General features: G+C 63.6%; 2 protein-coding genes across 2 annotated transcripts; both read right to left on the reverse strand.

The window, feature by feature from the left end:
* Positions 1 to 1850: 1850 nt before the first annotated feature.
* Positions 1851 to 17266, reverse strand: XRRA1 (X-ray radiation resistance associated 1). Its single transcript, XM_064144159.1, has 17 exons — positions 17187 to 17266; positions 15954 to 16108; positions 14531 to 14602; positions 13307 to 13379; positions 12129 to 12226; positions 11397 to 11530; positions 10143 to 10241; positions 9007 to 9245; positions 8240 to 8280; positions 6879 to 6962; positions 6695 to 6788; positions 5008 to 5126; positions 4537 to 4773; positions 3976 to 4141; positions 3012 to 3118; positions 2843 to 2930; positions 1851 to 2126 (listed from the first exon to the last, which is right to left on the reverse strand). The coding sequence occupies exons 2-17, from the start codon at positions 16053 to 16055 to the stop codon at positions 1867 to 1869; spliced, it is 2013 nt and encodes a 670-aa protein (XP_064000229.1). The 5' UTR covers positions 16056 to 16108; positions 17187 to 17266; the 3' UTR covers positions 1851 to 1866.
* Positions 17267 to 19890: 2624 nt separating this feature from the next.
* LOC135175771 (uncharacterized) lies at positions 19891 to 21904 on the reverse strand. Its single transcript, XM_064144063.1, has 4 exons — positions 21893 to 21904; positions 21683 to 21812; positions 21522 to 21579; positions 19891 to 21371 (listed from the first exon to the last, which is right to left on the reverse strand). Exons 1-4 carry the CDS (start codon positions 21902 to 21904, stop codon positions 20918 to 20920), a joined length of 654 nt encoding a protein of 217 aa, XP_064000133.1. The 3' UTR covers positions 19891 to 20917.
* Positions 21905 to 22132: the final 228 nt, after the last annotated feature.

Consider the following 22132-nt stretch of genomic DNA (forward strand, 5'->3'; position numbering starts at 1 on the left):
ATGAACTTCCCAGGTTGGTTTCCTAGGGATGGACTCCCAGGGCTGACCTCCAAGCTTGGCCTCCCAGGATGCCCTCCCAAGGTCCCACCTTGGCCTTGCCCTGGCACCACCTTCGCTCATCCAGCAGCAAGCTCCAGGCTGTGCCGAGGGGAAGCTTCCTCCAACCCCTGCCCCCAGGCAGGAGTCTGAACAACTCAGCTGAGATCTCCTCCCCCTGGCACCCCCCTGGTGCCCTCTGGCTGGCAGCTGCCTGGCCCTGGGCCTGTGCCAGCTGCATGCACCCAACCCACCCCTGAGCCTCTGCCTCACCTCCGCCACAACAGCTCTGAGACTTCAAAGCTCTTCACTATGCAAAGAGGAGAACCTGAGCTGCACCCCGGGGCTGGGTCTGGTCTTCTGCTCCACCCTCCTGGCTGCCAAAGCTGCTTCAAGCACAGGTTGCTTCACCTTCCTTCTGTGTCCTTCATCTTCCTCCTCCTCACCTTCCACTTCCAACGCTGCTTGAAATGGTTCTTGCTTGGATCTTCTCCTCCAGCTTCCACCAGCAGAGCACTTGGGGCAGCTGAAGCTCAACCATGGTCACCTTTGGGGCTCACCTTGAGCTCTGCCGACTTCAGCTGAAGGTTCTCCAGGAAGGGAGTGAAGTTCCCCAAGGACTCTTTCTGTCACCTGCATGTTGGGGGGGACCAAACAGGTGAGGGTGGGGGAGGGGGTGGGGACAGTTGTGTTGTGGCCAACCACGGGGGGGAGGTGGCAAGAGCAGAGAGGACTTCTTGCAGGGAGAGAATAAAACCAAGACCTGAGACTCTGCTGCCTGCTGCTGGACTTCTCTTGGGAGGGTTTGGGGCCAGCAGGTTCCTCTTGGGTCTTCTGGGCCCCAGCAGGTTCCTCTTGGGTCTTCTGGAGCCTCAGCAAGTTCCTCTTGGGTCTTCTGGGGCCACCAGGGCCAGCCCCAGGCAGAGCAGGGAGCTCAGAGCCCCCAAGCAACCTGCCCTGGGATGGTGCCAGCCAGGGGGCAGCTGCCACCTCTCTGGGTGCCCTCAGCCAGGCTCTCACCACCCTCCTGCTGCACAACTTCTCCCTTCTCTCTGCTCTGAGGCTCCCTCTTGGAGCTCCAAACCATCTCCCCTTGGCCTGGCCCAACAACTCCTGCTCCAAACTCTGCCCCCAGCTTTCTCCTCAGCCCCTTCCAGCCCACCAGAAGGTACCCCTGGAGCCTGCTCCGGGCTGGGCACCCCCAGCTGTGCCAGCCTGGCCTGCCAGCAGAGGGCTGCCAGCCCTGCCAGCAGGGCAGCCCTGCCCCAGCAGCTCCCTGCCTGTGCTGAGCCTCCAGAGCTGCCCCAGCCCTGCAGGGGAGGTCTGCCCAGAGCCTGGATGGACCCCAGGGGTTGTCCCCAAGCCAAAGGCAGGATCTGGCCCTTGGCCTCGTTGCAGCTCCTGAGGTTCCTCTGCTCCCTCTCCTCCAGCTTCTCCTGGTCCCTCTGGCTGGATCCCAGCCCTCAGCCAGCCTGGGCTCAGCAATGTCCTGGGATCAGCTGGAGCTGAGCTGGACAATTCCTGGCCCCTTCCCCTCCGACCCCAGCGTTGGGATTTGCTCTTCCAGGCTGGCACAGCTCCATGCCAGCCTCCTGCCCAGCCTCACCACTCACCCCCTGCCCACTGCTGTGTGGCACTGCCCTGCCTGCACAGCTCCATGCCAGCCTCCTGCCCAGCCTCACCACTCACCCCCTGCCTTCACCCTGCCCTCCAGCAGTGCCACCTGCCCCACACAGCTCGGTGCCAGCTGCAGAGCTCCCGAGGGTGAGTGGCTCCAAACCCCTCCTACCCCTGAGGAAGTTCTCCAGGAGGCCCAAGGTGTGGGAAGCTTTATTGAAGCTCTCTCTGTGCTCTGGACAAGACTTTGGGCCCTTTCCTGGCACCTCCTTTGCCTGGAAGCTGCTGGAGGCTTTGCTTGGCTCTTGTCTCTCCAGGGAGGCCTGTCCCCAGCTGGGTCTTCTCCAGGGGTTTAGGCATCTCCTCCTGGAGGAGTTTGGAGAGGACCTCAAAGACCTCCTGGAATTCCTTCCTGAGCCTCTGAACCTCCAGGCAGGGCCTGGGGCTGGCTTTGCTCTGCTGCAGGAGAGAGGCTGGAGGAGAGCAGAGCAGTGGGGACAGGGCCTGGGCTGCAGGCTTGGAGCTTCCCTCCCAATGCCTCTGCCCAGAGAGGCTGTGGAGCCTCCTTGTGTGCAGAGCTGCCAACCCCACCCTGGGCACTGTGCCCCTGGGCAAGCTGCTGTGGGTGCCCTGCTGGAGCAGGGGGGTTGGGCCTGTCTGAGCTCCAGAGCTGCCTTCCCACCTTCCCCTGTGTGCTGCTGTGGCCTTGCCAGGGCTTGGGCACCCTCACAGCCAAAGCAGTTCCCCCTGCTGGCACCTCCTGGCTTGCAGATTGTGCCCCTTGCCCTTTGTGCTGGCCCTGGACACCCCTCAGCAGATGCCAGCCCCAGCCCCTTGCCCCCCACAGCCCCTTCAGCTCTTGCTGAGCACTGCTCAGCTGCTCCTCTCCAGGGCCTCCTAAGTTACCCCTAAAGAAGACCATGGAGGAGAGGAGGTTGCCCCATGGCAGGTTGAGGTTGGCCCTGAGGAGCAGTTTGTGCCCCTGGAGGCTTGCCCAGGCCTGTGCCAGGCTGCCCAGGGCAGTGGTGGAGTGGCCATGGCTGGAGAGGCTCCCAAGCCCTGGGTCTGTGGTGCTGAGGGCCAGGGGCTGGTGGTGCCCAGGGGCACTGCTTGGACTCCTGCACCTGAAAGGTCTTCTCCAAGCCAAAGGACTCTGCAGTGCCCTCAAGAAAGGGCACCAGGACCATACCCAGAGGGACCTGAGTGATGCTGGAGGTGTTCCTCATGGCCAGCAGGATTCCATCCAGGACCTCAGCTCTTCTGGGCACCCTCCCCTGCTGCAGGGCAAAGCAGGAGGCTGCAGTGGGACCCTTTCCACCCCCTCCCCACATGCCCTCTGGAGCTTCATCTTCTCTTACCTTCCTCTTGCTCTCCTGCTGGCTGCCCAGACCTGCTCTGGCAGCCTGGTGCCGTGCCCAGGGGTACCTCAGGAGGTGGTGCAGAGCCTGCACCTTCTGCTGCAGGCCTGTGAGCAGAGGGCACAGGCAGAGCCTGCCCAGGCTGCAGCCTCCTGCCCAGGCTGCAGAGCTGGCTGAGGCCTTGGCTGGCTGCAGCCCAAGGCTGGTGCCCAGCAGCAGCTGCAGGCCCTCAGGGCTGTGTCCTGGGGCCACTGCTGCTCGTGGGACACAAGCAGGGAGCTGCAGGCAGCCTCAGCAGCTCTGCAGGGAGCCCAAGCTGAGGGGGGAGGTTGGCAAGGTGCTGAGAGGGGCTGGAGCAGCTCTGCTGTGGGGCCAGGCTGGCAGAGTTGGGGCTGTGCAGGCTGCAGGCAGAGCTGAGAGCTGCACCTGGAGAGCTGCAGGGCAGCTGCAGGCAGGCTGGGGAGGGACTGTCCAGAAGGGCCTGGGCTGGCAGGAGCAGGGACAAGGCTCTGGAGCTGGAGCAGGGCAGGCTCAGGTTGGCCACGAGGAGAAGCTCTGCACAGGGAGGCTGGGGAGAGGCTGGCACAGGCCACAGGGAGCTGCTGGAGGCAGGCAAGGGCAGGCTGGAGCTGGCCCAGGGCAGCTGCTCTGGCTGGAGCTGGCCCTGCTGAGGGCAGGGGAGCTGGGCAAGGTGGCCTTGGAGGGACCCTTGGAGGACAAGGAGGCCTTGGAGGGTCCCTTCCAACGGAATCTGGGACTCTGTGTCCAGGCTGCTTTGGCCCTGCCAAGGCTTTTCCCAGCAGCAGCTCTCTGCTCTCTCAAGTTGTGGCCATCTCCTCCCTGGAGCTGTTCCAGGCCAGGCTTAGATGAGGTCTGGAGCACCCTGGGCTGGTGGCAATGTCCTTGCCCATGGCTGAGCCTTGAGGTCCCTTCCAGCACAAACCATTCTCTGCTCTTCACTCACCAAGTGGCTGAGGAAAACCTGGGTCTGAGTCTCCCCCAAGCAGCTCCTCATAGCCTTTGTAGCACTCTGGAACCTCCTGGGAGCTTCCTTCCTCCCTCTCCTCACTCCTCTTCTCCAGCCTGCCCTCTGCTGAGGCTCTCAGCTGGGCTTTGGAGACATCTTCCACCTGAAAGCAGGAGAAGAAAGGAATCCAGAGGCGCTGGAGTCACTCAGGGCTTGTCCTGCTGTGCCCAGAGGCCTCTCCACAGGCACAGAGGAGGGAGGAACCAACCCCAGCCCAGACCTCTTCCTGCCCTCCTCATATGCAACAGGAGCAGGAAGAGGAGCAGGAGCAGGAACAGAAACAGGAGCAGGAACAGGAGCAGGACAGGAGCAGCAGAGGAGGAGGCAGCAGAGCAGGGGGCAGCAGAGCAGGGGGCAGCAGAGCAGGGGGCAGCAGAGCAGGGGGCAGCAGAGCAGGGGGCAGCAGAGCAGGCAGCAGCCTGTCAAAGAGCAGCAGAGCAGAGGCAGCCCAGGAGGGAGCAGCCCAGCAGAGTGGCATCAGTCCTGGCCAAGCCTCACCTGGGTAATGAAGAAGGCTCCTGAGTCCTCCTCAGCAGGCCTGGGCTCAGCCTCCCTGGGCTGCTGGCTGCTGGCTGTGGCCGTGGAGGTGACCTGGGGCAGAGGCTGGGAGAGACTTGGAGGTGCAGGATGGCTCAGAGCCCCGGGGGCAGCTGGGGGCTGTGCCCAGCGGGGAGCCTCAGCAGGAGCCTCCAGCACCTTCGGCAGCCTCTGGACCCTGGGCAGCTGGGATGGCACCTGGGGGGCACAGAAGGGGCATTCATGCCTGAGAGGGGCTTGGTGGGACCTGGGGGGACACTCAACCAGCAACCCAAAGGTGGTTGGGACTCATCTTCAGCTTCATCCTGACCGCCTGCACCCCACAGGTCCCCACCAGCTCTGCCCAGCAGGTTGCTTCCTGCCCAGAGGGTGGCACCAAGAGTTTCATGCCCACCTCTGGGGGCAGGGGGAAGGCTGGGGGGGAGTCCCTACCTTGTAGGTGGCTTTGAGAGGGCTGCAGCAGTGCCACCTCCCCAGGCCCAGGCTCTTCTGGTGAACAAGTTTGATGCCCAGATGGTGCTGAAGGAGTTGAGTGAGCAGAGGTGGGAGGCCTGGAAGAGAAGGGCACCAAAAGCTGCAGGTAGGACACTGCCAACTCCAGGAGACCACAGGAGATGCCACCTGGCCCCTGCAGGGTGGCATCCTGCAACCCTAAGGCCACACAGACAAGCCAGGGGGAGATGCCAATTGCCAAATGTCACCTGCCCAAGCTTTGTCCTCCCTGCCAGAGGAGGAGCTCAGGACCAGCTTCAGGCTGATGGGGCTGGGAGCAGCAGCACAGAGCAGAGCCCTGCTGCTGGCCACACTCTACCTCTTGTGCCACAGGAGACATTCCTGGGCCTGAGGTCACAGCTCCACCACTTGCCAGAGACATCCTCTGGCAAGAGGAGAGCAGCATTGGGGCTGGGAGGTGCTGAGGGCAGCAGCATTGGGGCTGGGAGGAGCTGAGGGCAGCAGCATTGGGGCTGGGAGGTGCTGAGGGCAGCAGCATTGGGGCTGGGAAGAGCTGAAGGGAGCAGCATTGGGGCTGGGGGTGCTGAGGGCAGCAGCATTGGGGCTGGGAGGTGCTGAGGGCAGCAGCATTGGGGCTGGGAGGAGCTGAGGGCAGCAGCATTGGGGCTGGGAGGTGCTGAGGGCAGCAGCATTGGGGCTGGGAAGAGCTGAAGGGAGCAGCATTGGGGCTGGGGGTGCTGAGGGCAGCAGCATTGGGGCTGGGAGGTGCTGAGGGCAGCAGCATTTGGGCTGAGAGGAGCTGAAGGGAGCAGCATTGGGGCTGGAGGTGCTGAGGGCAGCAGCATTGGGGCTGGAGGTGCTGAGGGCAGCAGCATTGGGGCTGGGAGGGGCTGAGGGCAGCAGCATTGGGGCTGGGAGGGGCTGAGGGCAGCAGCATTGGGGCTGGGAGGGGCTGAGGGCAGCAGCATTGGGGCTGGAGGTGCTGAGGGCAGCAGCATTGGGGCTGGGAGGGGCTGAGGGCAGCAGCATTGGGGCTGGGAGGGGCTGAGGGCAGCAGCATTGGGGCTGGGGGTGATGAGGAGAGCAGCATTGGGGCTGGGGGGTGCTGAGGGCAGCAGCATTGGGGCTGGGAGGGGCTGAGGGCAGCAGCATTGGGGCTGGGAGGGGCTGAGGGCAGCAGCATTGGGGCTGGGAGGGGCTGAGGGCAGCAGCATTGGGGCTGGGAGGAGCTGAGGGCAGCAGCATTGGGGCTGGGAGGTGCTGAGGGCAGCAGCATTGGGGCTGGGAGGGGCTGAGGGCAGCAGCATTGGGGCTGGGGGTGCTGAGGGCAGCAGCATTGGGGCTGGGAGGAGCTGAGGGCAGCAGCATTGGGGCTGGGAGGGGCTGAGGGCAGCAGAACCTCCCTGAGGTCCCCTCAGGCCCTGGCTGCCATTCAGAGCAATGACCAAAACCACCTCCCAGGGGGGACTGAGTCAGGGTGGCAGGAGGGTGGCAGAAGTGTGGCCAGGGTGAGAGTGGCAGGAGGGTGGCAGAATTGTGGCCAGGGTGAGGGTGGCAGAATTGTGGCCAGGGTGAGGGTGGCAGAAGTGTGGCCAGGGTGAGGGTGGCAGAATTGTGGCCAGGGTGAGGGTGGCAGGAGGGTGGCAGGGCCTGGCCCCTGCTGTACCTCTGCTGCTGCTGCTCAGAGGGTTGCTGTGAAAAGTTAACTGCTGCAGGCAGGGAAAGAAAGCCACAGGCAGGAGAGCTTTGGCCTCTGTCACCTGCCAGGGACAAAAGGGTGCCCAGGTCAGGCAGGAGGCTGCTGAGCTCCAACCCAACCTCCTGCCAGGGGAGAGGTGCCCAAAATCCACCTTGTTGAAGGCCAAGCTGAGATGTTGCAGGCGAGGAAAGGGAGGTTGAGAAGCCCTGGGCAGGGTCCTGGAGTAGAGGGAGGCCTCGAGGAGAAGACAAAAGGAGTCCAAACAACCTGCTCTGGGATGGTGCCAGCCAGGGGGCAGCTGCCACCTCTCTGGGCAGTCTGGCACAGGCTCTGCCCATCCTCAGTGCCAAACATTTCTCCCTTCCCTCTGCTCTGAATCTTCCTCTTGGAGCTCCAAACCTTCTCCCCTTGGCCTGCCCCAGCAGCTCCTGCTCAAAACTCTGCCCCCAGCTCTCTCCTGGGCCCCTTCCAGCCCTGCAAGGCCACCAGAAGGTGTCCCTGGAGCCTGCTCCAGGCTGGGCACCCCCAGCTGTGCCAGCCGGGCCTGCCAGCAGAGGGCTGCCAGCCCTGCCAGCATGGCTGTGGCCTCCTCTGGCCCTGCCCCAGCACCACCCACCCACGGCCTCAGCACCACAGCTCTGCCCCATGCCAACCCCTCCAGCCATGGCCACTGCACCACTGCCCTGGGCAGCCTGGCACAGGCCTGGCACAACCCTCCAGGGGCACAAAGTGCTCCTCAGGCACAAGCTCCACCTGCCCTGGCACAGCCTGAGCCCATCTCCTCTGGGCACAGCCCTCAGCACAGAGCTTGGCCCCAGCTGGCTCCAGGCTGCTGCCAGGCAGCAGAAGGCTGAGGCTGGTGCTGAGGAGCAGCAGAGGCAGCAGCAGGGCACTGCTTGGCCACAGCCAGGGGTGCCAGGGAGCTGCAGAGCCCCACAAGGGCTGCCCTCAGCCTCCTCTGCTGCAGCCTCAGCCCTGCCCCAGCTCCCTCAGCTGCTCCTCACAGCTCCTGCACAGCCTCCTCCTGCTCCTCCACACCCTTGCCCAGCTCTGCTGCCCTGCTCTGTGCCCTGCCCCAGCCCCTGCAGCTGCTCCTGCCACTGCTGTGCCCAGCCCTGCCCCCAGCCTGCCAGCTGTGGCCTCCCCAGTGCCCAGCCCAGGGGCACCATCCCTGCCCTGCCCCTGTGCCCACACCACTGCTGCTCCATGCCAGGCTGCTGCTGCCCTCCTTGCCCACCTGGGCACCCCCTGGCTCCTCTCCAGCTGCTGCCACCAATTCCCCCAGAGCCTTTCCCCCCCAGGCCCTTTCCAGCCTGGAGCCTTCCTGGGCTTGCTGTGCCTCAGGGGCAGGTGCCAGCCCTTGCCTTCGGTGCCCTCACCCCCCTGCAGCTATTCCTTGCTGGCACCACAGCCCTGCTGCCCCTCTGGGTTCCTGCAGCTCCCCCGAGGGGCTTGGAGAAGGGAATGTTTGGAGCTCACAGCCCAAGGCAGGGCTCAGCCAAAGGTCCTCACCTGGCCTGGAGGGTCCTGAGAGCCAGGATGAGAAGAGAACTCTGCAAGGGAACAGAAGCAAAGGGAAGGTTCTTCCACCCAGCCCAAGGTGCTGAGGGGAGCAGCATTGGGGCTGGGGGTGCTGAGGGCAGCAGCATTGGGGCTGGGGGTGCTGAGGGCAGCAGCATTGGGGCTGGGAGGGGCTGAGGGCAGCAGCATTGGGGCTGGGAGGAGCTGAGGGCAGCAGCATTGGGGCTGGGAGGGGCTGAGGGCAGCAGCATTGGGGCTGGGAGGGGCTGAGGGCAGCAGCATTGGGGCTGGGAGGGGCTGAGGGCAGCAGCATTGGGGCTGGGAGGGGCTGAGGGCAGCAGCATTGGGGCTGGGGGTGCTGAGGGCAGCAGCATTGGGGCTGGGAGGGGCTGAGGGCAGCAGCATTGGGGCTGGGGGTGCTGAGGGCAGCAGCATTGGGGCTGGGAGGGGCTGAGGGCAGCAGCATTGGGGCTGGGAGGGGCTGAGGGCAGCAGCATTGGGGCTGGGGGTGCTGAGGGCAGCAGCATTGGGGCTGGGAGGGGCTGAGGGCAGCAGCACTGGGGCTGGGAGGGGCTGAGGGCAGCAGCATTGGGGCTGGGAGGGGCTGAGGGCAGCAGCATTGGGGCTGGGAGGGGCTGAGGGCAGCAGCATTGGGGCTGGGAGGGGCTGAGGGCAGCAGCATTGGGGCTGGGAGGGGCTGAGGGGGGCAGAACCTCCCCAAGATGCCTCCAGTGCCACCCTGGGTGGGTGCTGCTCACCTCTCCCCTCCAGCTCCTCCTTGCCCTTCAGCCTGGCACCTTCCAGCTGCCCTCTCTTGGGTGCCACCTCTGGCACCTCCCTGTCCTGCTGCCCTGGTGGCTGCCAGAGGCACTTGAACCACTGTGCCCTGAAGGTGCCCCCTGGCAGGGTGGGTTGGAGGAAGAGCTCTTTGCCCTCTGCCTGCTGCAGGTAGGGCACAGCTGAGATCCTGTTCCTGTCCAGGTTCAGCTCCTGCAGCCTAGGGGAGAGGGCAGTGCCAATCTGTGCCCACCTGGAAGGGCAAACACCTGGCACTCAGCCTGCCTCAGCTGCCCAGCAGCACGATGGAGCCAACCAGGATGCCCAAACCTTGTGCCCTGCCTCACCTCTTCTCCAAAGCCCTGCCAGAGGGATTGGCACTGCCCAGTGTCAGCCTTTAGTGCCCAGAGCTGGCCCCAAAACTTAGGGTGGCAAAGAGCTTCGACGTGATGGAGGCCAAGCATGGCACCAGCAGTGCCCCTGGGCACCACCAGCCCATGGGCCTCAGCACCACAGCTTCAGTGCCCTGCTCTGTGCCCTGCCCCAGCCCCTCCAGCTCCTCCTGCCACTGCTGTGCCCAGCCCTGCCCCCAGCCTGCCAGCTGTGGCCTCCCCAGTGCCCAGCCCAGGGGCACAAGCCCTGCCCTGCTCCTGATGCCCACACCACTGCTGCTCCATGCTAGGCTGCTGCTGCCCTCCTTGCCCACCTGGGCACCCCCTGGCTCCTCTCCAGCCACTGCCACCAACCCCCCAGGGCCTTACTGGGCTCTTCTTAGCCACTCTGCCCCAAGAGGCTGGGGCTGGCATCTGCTGAGTGGTGCCCAGGGGCAGCACAAGGGGCAAGGGGCACAAACTGCATCCCAGGAGGTGCCAGCAGGAGCTGTGAGGGTGCCCAAACCCTGGCACAGGCTGCCCAGAGAGACTGTGGAAACTCCTTGTGTGCAGAACTTCCAAGCTGGGCATGGTGCCCCTGGGCAGGCTGCTGTGGGTGCCCTGCTGGAGCAGGGGGGTTGAGTTCCAGAGGTCTCTTCCATTCCAAGCCTGCTGCTGTGCCAACAGCTGCCAGGCCCCAGACCCCAAAGCCAGCTGCTGCCAGCTGCTGCCAGCTGCCTGCTTACCTGCAGAGGTGTGCCAGGCTCAGGAAGACCTCAGGGTCTGCCAGGAGGTTGTCATCTAGGGACAGGACCTCCAGAGCTGGGAACCTCAGCTGGGCACAGCTGTGGGTGCAGAGGCTCATTCAGGACACCCCCCAAAGCCAACAGCACCCTTAGGTGGCACTGCCAGGGCAGGGATCCCCTCAGGAGCTTGGCCTTGAGCTGCCTCCTTCCTTCTGCTGCCCAACCTCAAGGAGCTCAGCTGGGTCAGCCCAAAGCACCACCAAGCTCTGGCACCTTGGCACCTTGAGACCTTGGGGTGGCACTTCCTAGCACCACCAACCCATGGCAGAGCTGCCCCCAGCCCTGCCTCAGCACCACTGCTCCCAACTCCTCCAGCCATGGCCACTCCACCACTGCCCTGGGCAGCCTGGCACAGGCCTGGCACAACCCTCCAGGGGCACAAAGTGCTCCTCAGGCACAACCTCCACCTGCCCTGGCACAGCCTGAGCCCATCTCCTCTGGGCACAGCCCTCAGCACAGAGCTTGGCCCCAGCTGGCTCCAGGCTGCTGCCAGGCAGCAGAAGGCTGAGGCTGGTGCTGAGGAGCAGCAGAGGCAGCAGCAGGGCACTGCTTGGCCACAGCCAGGGGTGCCAGGGAGCTGCAGAGCCCCACAAGGGCTGCCCTCAGCCTCCTCTGCTGCAGCCTCAGCCCTGCCCCAGCTCCCTCAGCTGCTCCTCACAGCTCCTGCACAGCCTCCTCCTGCTCCTCCACACCCTTGCCCAGCTCTGCTGCCCTGCTCTGTGCCCTGCCCCAGCCCCTCCAGCTCCCCCTGGCAGGATCTGGCCCTTGGCCTCGTTGCAGCTCCTGAGGTTCCTCTGCTCCCTCTCCTCCAGCTTCTCCTGGTCCCTCTGGCTGGATCCCAGCCCTCAGCCAGCCTGGGCTCAGCAATGTCCTGGGATCAGCTGGAGCTGAGCTGGACAATTCCTGGCCCCTTCCCCTCCGACCCCAGCGTTGGGATTTGCTCTTCCAGGCTGGCACAGCTCCATGCCAGCCTCCTGCCCAGCCTCATCACTCACCCCCTGCCTGCACCCTGCCCCTCAGCTGTGTGGCACTGCCCTGCCTGCACCGCTCCATGCCAGCCTCCTGCCCAGCCTCACCACTCATCCCCTGCCTGCACCCTGCCCACTGCTGTGTGGCACTGCCCTGCCTGCACAGCTCCATGCCAGCACCCTGCCCACCTTCCTGCCCACTCCCTTGCCAGCTGTGCCCACTCACTGCCAGGAGCCTGCCAGGTCTGTGGGCAGAGAGCTAAGGCCGTTAGCTGTCAGGTGAAGCACTCGGAGCTGGGAGAGGCTCCCCAAGCTCCAAACGTCCTGGGGGGACAAACGATTGTAGGAGAGGTCCAAACGCTGCAGGAGAGAGGAGAAGAGAAGCCCCTAGAGGAAGGCAGCCTGAACCCTGCTGCCTCCTGCCCGCAGGCACGCTGGGAGCAGAGGCTCTGCACCAATGCTGCTGCCCTCAGCACCCCCAGCTTCAATGCTGCTCCCCTCAGCACCCCCAGCCCCAATGCTGCTGCCCTCAGCACCTCCCAGCCCCAATGCTGCTGCCCTCAGCCCCTCCCAGCCCCAATGCTGCTGCCCTCAGCACCTCCAGCCCCAATGCTGCTCCCTTCAGCTCCTCTCAGCCCCAATGCTGCTGCCCTCAGCCCCTCCCAGCCCCAATGCTGCTGCCCTCAGCACCCCCAGCCCCAATGCTGCTGCCCTCAGCACCTCCAGCCCCAATGCTGCTGCCCTCAGCCCCTCCCAGCCCCAATGCTGCTCCCTTCAGCTCCTCTCAGCCCAAATTCTTCTCATCCAAGGACCTCTGCTTGGGAAGGGAGGGAAGTGGGGATGGAGGTGGGGAGGGAGGGAGGGAGGGAGGGAGGGAGGGAGGGAGGGAGGGAGGGAGGGAGGGAGGGAGGGAGGGAGGGGGGGAGGGAGGGGAATTCTGAGAGCTCCATCACCTTACCTCCAAACGCAGGAAGTCCCCAGGGCTGAGGCTGAGGTTCCTCAGTCCATTCAAGGACAGGTTCAGCTCCCTCAGGGCTGGAAACTTCCTAAAGGTCTCTGAGAAGGAGGAGAAGAAACCAACTCCAGGAACAGGAGAAGGAACAGAAGAAACCATCGCTGCTTTGGCCCTAGAATGGACCAACAGCAGCAAGGAGAGAGGAAAGAGCAGCTGAGGGCACTGGGGGCTGCTGCTCCAAGCCTTGATGGCACAGAGTGGGCACAGGGATGGTGACCCCAAGCCAAAAGCTCCACCTGCAAAGGCCTCTGCTCAGACCTCAGCTTCCCCAGGCTGGGAAGCAGCAGCTCCTGCTTGGGGAGGCACAGAAACATCAGAGAAGCTTGGATGGGACAGAGCTTGAAGGTGATGGAGGCCAAAGCATAGCCCCAGCCCTGCCCAGCACCACCAACCCATGGCCTCAGCACCACAGCTCTGCCCCTTGCCAGCCCCTCCAGCCATGGCCACTGCACCACTGCCCTGGGCAGCCTGGCACAGGCCTGGCACAACCCTCCAGGGCCACAAAGTGCTCCTCAGGCACAAGCTCCACCTGCCCTGGCACAGCCTGAGCCCATCTCCTCTGGGCACAGCCCTCAGCACAGAGCTTGGCCCCAGCTGGCTCCAGGCTGCTGCCAGGCAGCAGAAGGCTGAGGCTGGTGCTGAGGAGCAGCAGAGGCAGCAGCAGGGCACTGCTTGGCCACAGCCAGGGGTGCCAGGGAGCTGCAGAGCCCCACAAGGGCTGCCCTCAGCCTCCTCTGCTGCAGCCTCAGCCCTGCCCCAGCTCCCTCAGCTGCTCCTCACAGCTCCTGCACAGCCTCCTCCTGCTCCTCCACACCCTTGCCCAGCTCTGCTGCCCTGCTCTGTGCCCTGCCCCAGCCCCTCCAGCTCCTCCTGCCACTGCTGTGCCCAGCCCTGCCCCCAGCCTGCCAGCTGTGCCCTCCCCAGTGCCCAGCCCAGGGGCACAAGCCCTACCCTGCTCCTGCTGCCCACACCACTGCTGCTCCATGCCAGGCTGCTGCTGCCTTCAGCTGCTCCTCCCAACTTCTCCACAGCCTTCTCCTGCTTCCCCAGACCCTTCCCCAGCTTTGTTGCCCTCCCTTGCTCATGCTCCAGCCCCTCCACCTCCCTTGGCTGACCCTCACCAAGCTTCAGCAGGTTCTCAGCAGCATTTATCAAAGCAACACAATCAAATTTCTCCAAATCATCTTCTTTAGCCTGAAGGAAACAAATGCAGAGAAGCTCTTTGATGCAGACCTGGATGGGCCAAGCCCCAGAGCAAAGCCTTCTCTGTGGCCTCACTGCTGACCTTGCTCCCAACTCAGTCAGGAACCCAAAGAAAGCTTTAGTTGGACTCCTACCATAGCTGGGTTCAAGGAACAAACCTTCCCCTGCTCCAGCAGGGCACCCACAGCAGCCTGCCCAGGGGCACAGTGCCCAGGGTGGGGTTGGAAGCTCTGCACACAAGGAGGCTCCACAGCCTCTCTGGGCAGCCTGCTCCAGGCCTCCACCACCCTCACACCAAACAACCTCCTCCTCCTGGTCAGTTGGCACCTCCTGGCTTGCAGTTTGTGCCCCTTGCCCTGTCCCTGGGCAGCACTCAGCAGATGCCAGCCCCAGCCCCTTGCCCCCCACAGCCCCTTCAGCTCTTGCTGAGCACTGCTCAGCTGCCCTCTGGGGCTGCTCTGCTGCAGGCTCCCAGCCCCAGGGCTCTCAGCCTTTGCTGCTGCCAGAGCTGCTGCAGGCTCTCAGCCTCTGCCCAGCCTGCCCTGGCCTCTCTGCAGCCCTTGCCAGGCTCTCTGGCACTGGGCAGCCCAGAGCTGGCCCCAGCACCACAGCTGTGGCCTCAGCAGGGCAGAGCAGAAAAGGAGACCCTCTCTTGACCTCCTGCTGGCCACACTCTACCTCATCTCCCCCAGGAGATCTTCCTGACCCTGAGGTCACATCACTACCACTTGCCAGAGCTGTCCTCTGTCAATAAGAGAGCAGAATTGGGGCTAAGAGGTGCTGAGGGGAGCAGAATTGGGGCCCAGACCTGGCCCCAGCACTGCAGCTGTGACCTTCCCAGGGCAGAGCAGAGGAGCAGCAGAACCTCCCTCGACCTCCTGCTGCTCTCCCAGGAGCCTTTTTTTGCCTCCTTGGTCCCAAGGGCTCCTTGCTGGCTCCTGGGCAAGTTGTTGCCCACCCAGAGCCTTCTCTCCAGAGATGCTTTCCAGCTGGACAGGCTCTGTGAAGGTCACTTTGGTTCTCAGCTGGTTCAGCCTCCTCAGAAGGATCAGTGCCTGATTCTGGGGGGTTTGGCTTCTCTCATCTCTGCTCACTCACATCCTAGCCTGCTCCTGGATGCTTCTGCAGTCCCTGCTACTCACAGAGCCCAGCTTTTGGCTGCTGATGTCGACAGAGGTGAGGTCAGAAGGATTCCTCCAGGAGTGGAGCTGCAGCTGGAACAAAGAAGAGCCCTCACCAATGGTTGATTCCCAGAGAAATCCTGGCAGCTGAGCCCCCACACCAGCCCTCAGCTGCCCCTGAGGGTCAGGAGGGCACTTGGCTTGCAGGACTGACCCTGAGGGTAAGGCTCTGGAGGTGTCCCACAGCATCCCCCAGGAGACATTGGCTGCTGGTGGCTTGGAGTGGGGGATGAGGGAGCTCAAGGGGTGGTGGAGGGGATGGAGATGGCTGCAGGTGGTGAGCAGGCACCAGAAGTGTCCCCAGGGGCTCAGGGTGGGGACACTTCTCTTGACTGTCTTCAGCACTGAGCTGGGTGAGGGCTGGAGGCTCCCTCAGGCAGCTGGCACCAAGCTGGGGGGGGGAAGTGACCTGCTGGAGAGTCAGGAGGGAGCTGCAGAGGGCTCTGGGCAGGCTCCAGCCATGGGGGAGGGCAATGGGATGAGGGCACCGAGGGCAAAGGCTGGCACCTGGCCCTGGGGCACAGCAAGCAGGAAGGCTCCAGGCTGGGGGCAGAGAGGCTGGAAAGAGCCTGGGGGGTTGGTGGCAGCAGCTGGAGAGGAGCCAGGGGGTGCCCAGGTGGGCAAGGAGGGCAGCAGCAGCCTGGCATGGAGCAGCAGTGGTGTGGGCACAGGGGCAGGGCAGGGCTTGTGCCCCTGGGCTGGGCACTGGGGAGGCCACAGCTGGCAGGCTGGGGGCAGGGCTGGGCACAGCAGTGGCAGGAGGAGCTGGAGGGGCTGGGGCAGGGCACAGAGCAGGGCAGCAGAGCTGGGCAAGGGTGTGGAGGAGCAGGAGGAGGCTGTGCAGGAGCTGTGAGAAGCAGCTGAGGGAGCTGGGGCAGGGTTGAGGCTGCAGCAGAGGAGGCTGAGGGCAGCCCTTGTGGGGCTCTGCAGCTGAGTGGAGGCTGCAGTCAGGTTGGGGTTGGTCTCTTCTCCCAAGGAACAAGCAACAGGACAGAGAGCAAAGAGCCCCAGGTTGCCCCAGGGGAGGTTTAGGTTGGACCTTAGAAGAAGCTTCTCCACTGGAAGGCTTCTCAGAGCCTGGCACAGGCTGCCCAGGGAGGTGGTTGAGTGCCCACCCCTGGAGCTGTTTCCCAGAGGCAGAACTGTGGTGCTGAGGGCTCAGCCCCAGCCCTGGCAGAGCCAGAGAATGGTTGGGCTGGAGGAGCTTTAAGGTCTTCTCCACCCAAAGCAACTTCTGTGGGCTTCTGTGGCAAGCAGGGAGAAGGTGAGAGGCAGAGGGGGAGCCAGAGGAGGCAGAGGGGGAGCCAGGGGGGGCTGTGGAGCTCTCCAGCAGCTCCACAAGCTGCTGCCAGCAGGTTTAGAGTGAGGTGGGAGCTGCACTCACCAGCAGTGGCTCATCCAAGACCTTGTCCCCATCCTCCTTTCCCATGGACACACACTTTGGGGGCTTTCTCCTCTGCTCTGCTGGCTTCTTGCTGGTCTCCATCTCAGCCCAAGGCCTCAAAGCAGCTCTGTGTGCCTGCAGCCAAGGCCTAGAGCCTGGCACAAGGATGGACCAAGGCAGAGGAGATGCAGTGAGGCTGTGCCCCTGAGGGGGTCTCACCTGCTGATGTTCTCCAGACCCCTCCCAGCAGGGATTCTCCCCCCACCTGCCTGCCTGAAGCTTCCCTCCTGCCAGCACCACTTCAGCTGTGGGCCAGAGGAGGGCAACCAAAACGATCAGGGGGTTGGGGCAGCTCTGCTGTGGGGACAGGCTGAGGGAGCTGAGGGTGTTCAGCAGCTGTCCTGTCCCCATCACAGCCCTGTCACTGTCCTGTCCCCACCTCCCCATCCTGCCCCTGCCCCCATCCCCACCCCAGGGTGAGGCTCAGTGAGGCTCTGGGCCACCTGCTCTAGCTGAGGGTGGCCCTGCTGAGTGCTGGCTGGGACTGGAGCAGCTCTGGAGGTCCCTTCTAGCCCAGCCCCACTCTAGGAGCCTGTGACTGCAAGGGTGAGCTGCAGCCAGTGGAGAGAGGTGCCTGCAGCCTGCGGAACGGGGTGAAGGAAGGGGCAGCCTCTTCCTCCTCAGCCACCATCCCCCTGCCCTCTGAACCCCCCGGGAGAGGCAGGACTGAGGAGCTGCACATCAGGCACAGCAGTGGGGACTCAGGTGCCTGGGAGCCAGGGCTGGGCACACTGAGCCCTAGAGTGGGCTGGGTCGGAGGGGACCTCCAGAACTCACCCAGTCCCACCCCACGAACCCCTCACACCCCCAGCTGCCCCCACACAGCCCCTGCAAACCCTCTCACACCTCCCCGAACCCCCTCACACCCCCAGCTGCCCCCACACAGCCCCTGCAAACCCTCTCACACCTCCCCGAACCCCCTCACACCCCCAGCTGCCCCCACACAGCCCCTGCAAACCCTCTCACACCTCCCCGAACCCACTCACACCCCCAGCTGCCCCCACCCCACGCAGGCCCCCCAGGCCCCCTCCCACACCCCACCTCCGAGCCCCCTGCCGTGTCCCCCCTCTCACCCACGCAGTTCAGGCTCCTCCACAGCCCACCGAGGTCTCGCAGCTCCTCCCACACCACTTCCCTCCACCCGCCACGGCCTGGTGCCTCCGCGGCCCTCACCTGCCGAGCGCCAGGCGTCGCCATGGCAACGAGCACATAGCCCAGCGTGCACCGCGGCCAGAGGGACGGGCAGGGGGGATAGATCCCAGCGTGCACCGCGGCCAGAGGGACGGGCAGGGGGGATAGATCCCAGCGTGCACCGCGGCCAGAGGGACGGGCAGGGGGGATAGATCCCAGCGTGCACCGCGGCCAGAGGGACGGGCAGGGGGGATAGATCCCAGCGTGCACCGCGGCTGGACTCAGATGCTAATGGACCTGATGGACCTGCATGAACCTGCAAGGACCTGATGGTGCTAATGGACCTGATGGACCTGCATGGACCTAGTGGCCCTAATGGACCTGCTGGACCTGCAAGGACCTGATGGTGCCAAGGGATCTAATGGACCTGCATGCACCTGATGGTGCCAATGGACCTGATGGACCTGCAAGGACCTGATGGTGCCTGTGGCTCTCATGGACCTGCAAGGACCTGATGGTGCCAGTGGCTCTAATGGACCTGCAAGGACCTGATGGTGCCAATGGCTCTAATGGACCTGCAAGGACCTGATGGTGCCAGCGGATCTAATGGACCTGCAAGGACCTGATGGTGCCAGTGGCTCTAATGGACCTGCAAGGACCTGATGGTGCCAGTGGATCTAATGGACCTGCATGGACCTGATGGTGCCAATGGATCTAATGGACCTGCAAGGACCTGATGGTGCCAGTGGCTCTAATGGACCTGCAAGGACCTGATGGTGCCAATGGATCTAATGGACCTGCATGGACCTGATGGTGCCAATGCACCTGATGGACCTGCAAGGACCTGATGGTGCCAATGGACCTGCTGGACCTGCATGGACCTGATGGTGCCAATGGATCTAATGGACCTGCAAGGACCTGATGGTGCCAATGCACCTGATGGACCTGCATGGGCCTGATGGTGCCAAGGGACCTGCATGGCCCCAGTGGCCACACAGATCGTCCAGAGGAAGCCAGGAGACCAAGGTCAGAGACTGTCTGCCTCTTTCCCCTGAAGCCAGCAAGATTCAAGTCTCAGCGTCCCACAAGACAAAGTCCCCTGAAGGCATTTGGGCACTGTCTGGACTGTGGCTAAGCCCCACGGGTGGGCAATAATCACCTGTGAGTAAATGCTCAAATGCCTCTTTGTAATTCTCCATTGCCTCCTACCACAGAGCAGAAAGAGCAACTTGAGCTTGAAGGCAGCACCCAGAGTGGCTGCCAGAGGCTCCACGGCCAAGGGGAGTCCCTCAGGGAGCAGTCCTGGCACCAGTCCTGTTCAGCATCTCTGGGGGTGCCCTGGGCAGAGGCACTGGGTGCAGCCTCAGCAGGTTTGCTGCCCACACCAAGCAGCAGCCAGGCTGGGGGGCAGGGATGGCAGCCAGAGGCACCTGGGCAGGCTGCAGAGCTGGGCACAAGCCAAGCTCAGGAGGGGCAACAAGAGCAAGGGCAAGGTCCTGCAGCTGGGTGGAAGCAATGCCAAGCACCACTGCAGGCTGGGCAGTGCCAGGCTGGAGAGCAGCCCTGAGCAGAGGGACTTGGGGGTGCTGCTGGAGGAGAAGCTCAGCAGGAGCCAGCAGTGTGCACTTGCAGCCCAGAGAGCCAAGCAGAGCCTGGGCTGCAGCAGCAGCAGTGTGGGCAGCAGGGCCAGGGAGGGGATTCTGCCCCTCTGCTGTGCTCTGCTGAGACCCCACCTGGAGTCCTGCATCCAGCTCTGGAGCCCCTGGGACAAGAGGGCTGTGGAGATGCTGGAGAGTGTCCAGAGCAGGGCCAGGAGGATGCTGAGAGGCTGCAGCAGCTCTGCTGTGAGCACAGCCTGAAATAGTTGGGGCTGTGCAGGCTGGAGCAGAGGAGGCTCCCAGGGGACCTTCTTGTGGCCTGCCAGGATCTGAAGGGGCTACAAAAAAGCTGGGGAGGGACTTTTGAGGCTGTGAGGGAGTGGCAGGAGTGGGGGGACTGGAGCAGAGGTGGAGGTGGGGAGAGTGAGGCTGGAGGTGAGGAGGAAGTTGTTGAGCAGGAGAGTGGTGAGAGGCTGGACTGGGTTGCCCAGGGAGGGGGTTGAGGCCCCATGGCTGGAGGTGTTTGAGGCCAGGCTGGCTGAGGCTGTGTGCAGCCTGCTCTAGGGTAGGGTGTCCCTGGGCATGGCAGGGGTTGGCACTGGCTGCTCCCTGTGCTCCCTTCCATGACCTACTGGCCAAGAGGCACTTTGACCGCCAGCGGCACTTGACCGCCGGAACCTTCTCTGCCAGTCCCACTGATGTGTGTCTGCATTTTGCTGCTTATTACTAGATCCAGATTGTATCCACAGAAAGTTTCCATGACCTTGCAAGAACCTAAATGTCATTAACACGAGTGGGCAGGGGTGGCAAGAGCTCTGAACAGCAATAAACCATCTTCGTGTTGGCAAAGGATCTCGCAGCAATGAACTTGCCCTCTGCCACACAGGGTCAGCAGCCCTACAGCGACTCAGCTCCTGCTCCCTGCTGGCTTAGAGTCACAGAATCAGGCAGGGTTGGAAGGGACCAACCACAAGGATCATCTAGTGCCAACCCCCCTGCGTGGGCAGGCACAGCCTACCCTGGATCAGGTTGGCTCTGTTACTGCTCCTCAACAAGCATCCCTTTGTCTTTGCACGCTTCCTGCGCAGCCTTTCTGCTGCCTGCAAACAGCTCTCAGCGAGTCCCTGCAGAGGCATCTCACAAGGCTCTGCACTCACAGCACTTGGGCTTTCTCAGTGCCCTTTATTTCCTCACTGATACAATCTAGTCCCACTTTACCACCCCCCCAGATCCCCGCCCACACCTCCCCCCACCCCCCCCCAGTCCCCCTCCGACGACTGTCCTCTGGGAGCCTTCTTGCTTCTACTCCACCTAAAGAACCTAAAGGAACCTCACGGACCTAAGGGAACTAAAGGTGAGTGCCCTGCGGGAGCGGCAGGAAAAGGCTTTTGCCTGTCCCTGACCGAGCCTGCAGGGGAGGGAAAGGCAACTCCTTGCCTTGTCTCTTCCCATTCAGCACTCGGCAGACGCAGGGAGAAAGGAGTTTGGAGCAGGGGGGAGCCCGAACAAACGAAGAAAAGGGGACTTTGGAGCGGGGGGGGGAAAGGGGAGCCCGGAGCGGGAGGGAAAAGGGGAGCCCGGAGCTGGGGGAGGGGAAGGGGAGCCCGGAGCTGGGGGAGGGGAAGGGGAGCCCGGAGCTGGGGGAGGGGAAGGGGAGCCCGGAGCTGGGGGAGGGGAAGGGGAGCCCGGAGCTGGGGGAGGGGAAGGGGAGCCCGGAGCTGGGGGGAAAGGGGACTTTGGAGCAGGGGGGAAAGGGGACTTTGGAGCAGGGGGGGAAGGGGACTTTGGAGCAGGGGGGAAAGGGGACTTTGGAGCAGGGGGGAAAGGGGACTTTGGAGCAGGGGGGGAAGGGGACTTTGGAGCAGGGGGGAAAGGGGAGCCCGCAGCGCCCTACCGCACTTTCCAGTTTCCACCGCTGCTGTTCCAGGAGGGGAAGGGGAACTGGGTGAGACGATTACGGAGCCCTCCTTCCTTTCGGTTGAAATCTCTCCACTGGACACTTCTCCACGTTCCGGCACTGAGCAGCTGAGCAGGTGGTGGGAGGCAGCAGGGCAGCCTCCTGCTCCCTGACTTGCAGAGCAAAGCCTCTGCAGGGACAGGGCTTTGCCTGTCTTGAAGAGCTGAAGCCCATTTCTGCACCCCACCAGTCCCCGTCCCCCCACCGTGGGCTGTCCCCTAGGGGACCCCCTGCTTCTTCCGGGCCCAGATCTGCAAACAGGGGCAGCAGCTGTAGAGGCAGAGCCAGAGGCAGATCCGAGCCAGTCGCCTCCGTAGCTTCTGCCCCACGCTTCTCAGTCGCTGTGCCCTGGCCTGTGGCCCGGGTTGACGAGCTGAGGGGGCTACAGGCACAGCCTGGGGCTGCTTGCTCCTGTCCTGGCTCTGCTCTTTGCCAGGCTCTTTCCATTCCTGAGAGGACTGGAAGGGCTTCTTGGCGTCGCAGCCCATGGAGGGTGCAGATCTCACACCCCTCACAGGGAACACAGCAGCTGAGCTCTCCTGCACAGCTGTGAGGTCCTGGCTGCTCGCCTTCACTAGACTGTTCTTGGCTACCTGCTCCCAAATAGAAGAGCTGCTGCTTGAGCTGACAGCCTTCAGGCTGGTCGTGTTCTGTGCTCCCTCCTTTTGTGCCCTGCAGAGGAGACAGAGGAGACCTCGCTGAACCCTGGCCCCTCTGCTAGGAGCCAGGGGCAGCAGCAGCTGCTTCCTGAGCTGGAGCTAGGGGGCAGAGCGAAGGGCTGAGGGTGAGAGGTAGCATCTGGGGGACCTGCCCAGCACTCACCCTTGCACCTCTGGGGTCGGCCTCGGCTCCTGCTCTTGTTCAGCCACCTGCTCAGAAGCTAAAGAGAGAAGGCATGGAGTGAGCAGCGGGTTCGGGTTGCTGTGGCTGTCAGCCATTAGCATCAGTGCAGGCTGCTGGGGACACATCCCTCTGCTCCTCACCTCTCTGCTCCCGCAGGCGACCTCTCACTGAGTCCTTTCGCTGCCTTAATTCTTTCTCAGCCTTTCGCTGAGCTTTGGCTGCAGCTTTCTCCTCCTTTCTCTTACGCCTCAGCTTCCTTCCCCACCAGTTCTGCAAGAAGCCCCAGGAGCTGGGTGAGTCTGGAGCACCTCCAGCACCAGCCCACCCCAGAGTGCAGCTGTGACACTTACCAAGGCGTTCATCGTGAGGGAGACCAAGAGAATTGGCAATAGAACAGACATGGGGTCCATGGTTGGGACTAAGAGAGTGCTGCACAGCACAGCTCTGCTCTGCCTGAGGCACTCTCAAGTCGTCACCACCACAAGCCCTCGGTGAAGATCCTCAGGGACCTTCTGGCTCTGCACACGCAGATGCCCCAACACCGCTGGGGGTGGCAGAGGCTGAGGCTGCAGTCTGCTGAGAGAACACCA

This window comes from Pogoniulus pusillus, chromosome 6, assembly GCF_015220805.1.
Source record: "Pogoniulus pusillus isolate bPogPus1 chromosome 6, bPogPus1.pri, whole genome shotgun sequence".
Classification (NCBI taxonomy): Eukaryota; Metazoa; Chordata; class Aves; order Piciformes; family Lybiidae; genus Pogoniulus; species Pogoniulus pusillus.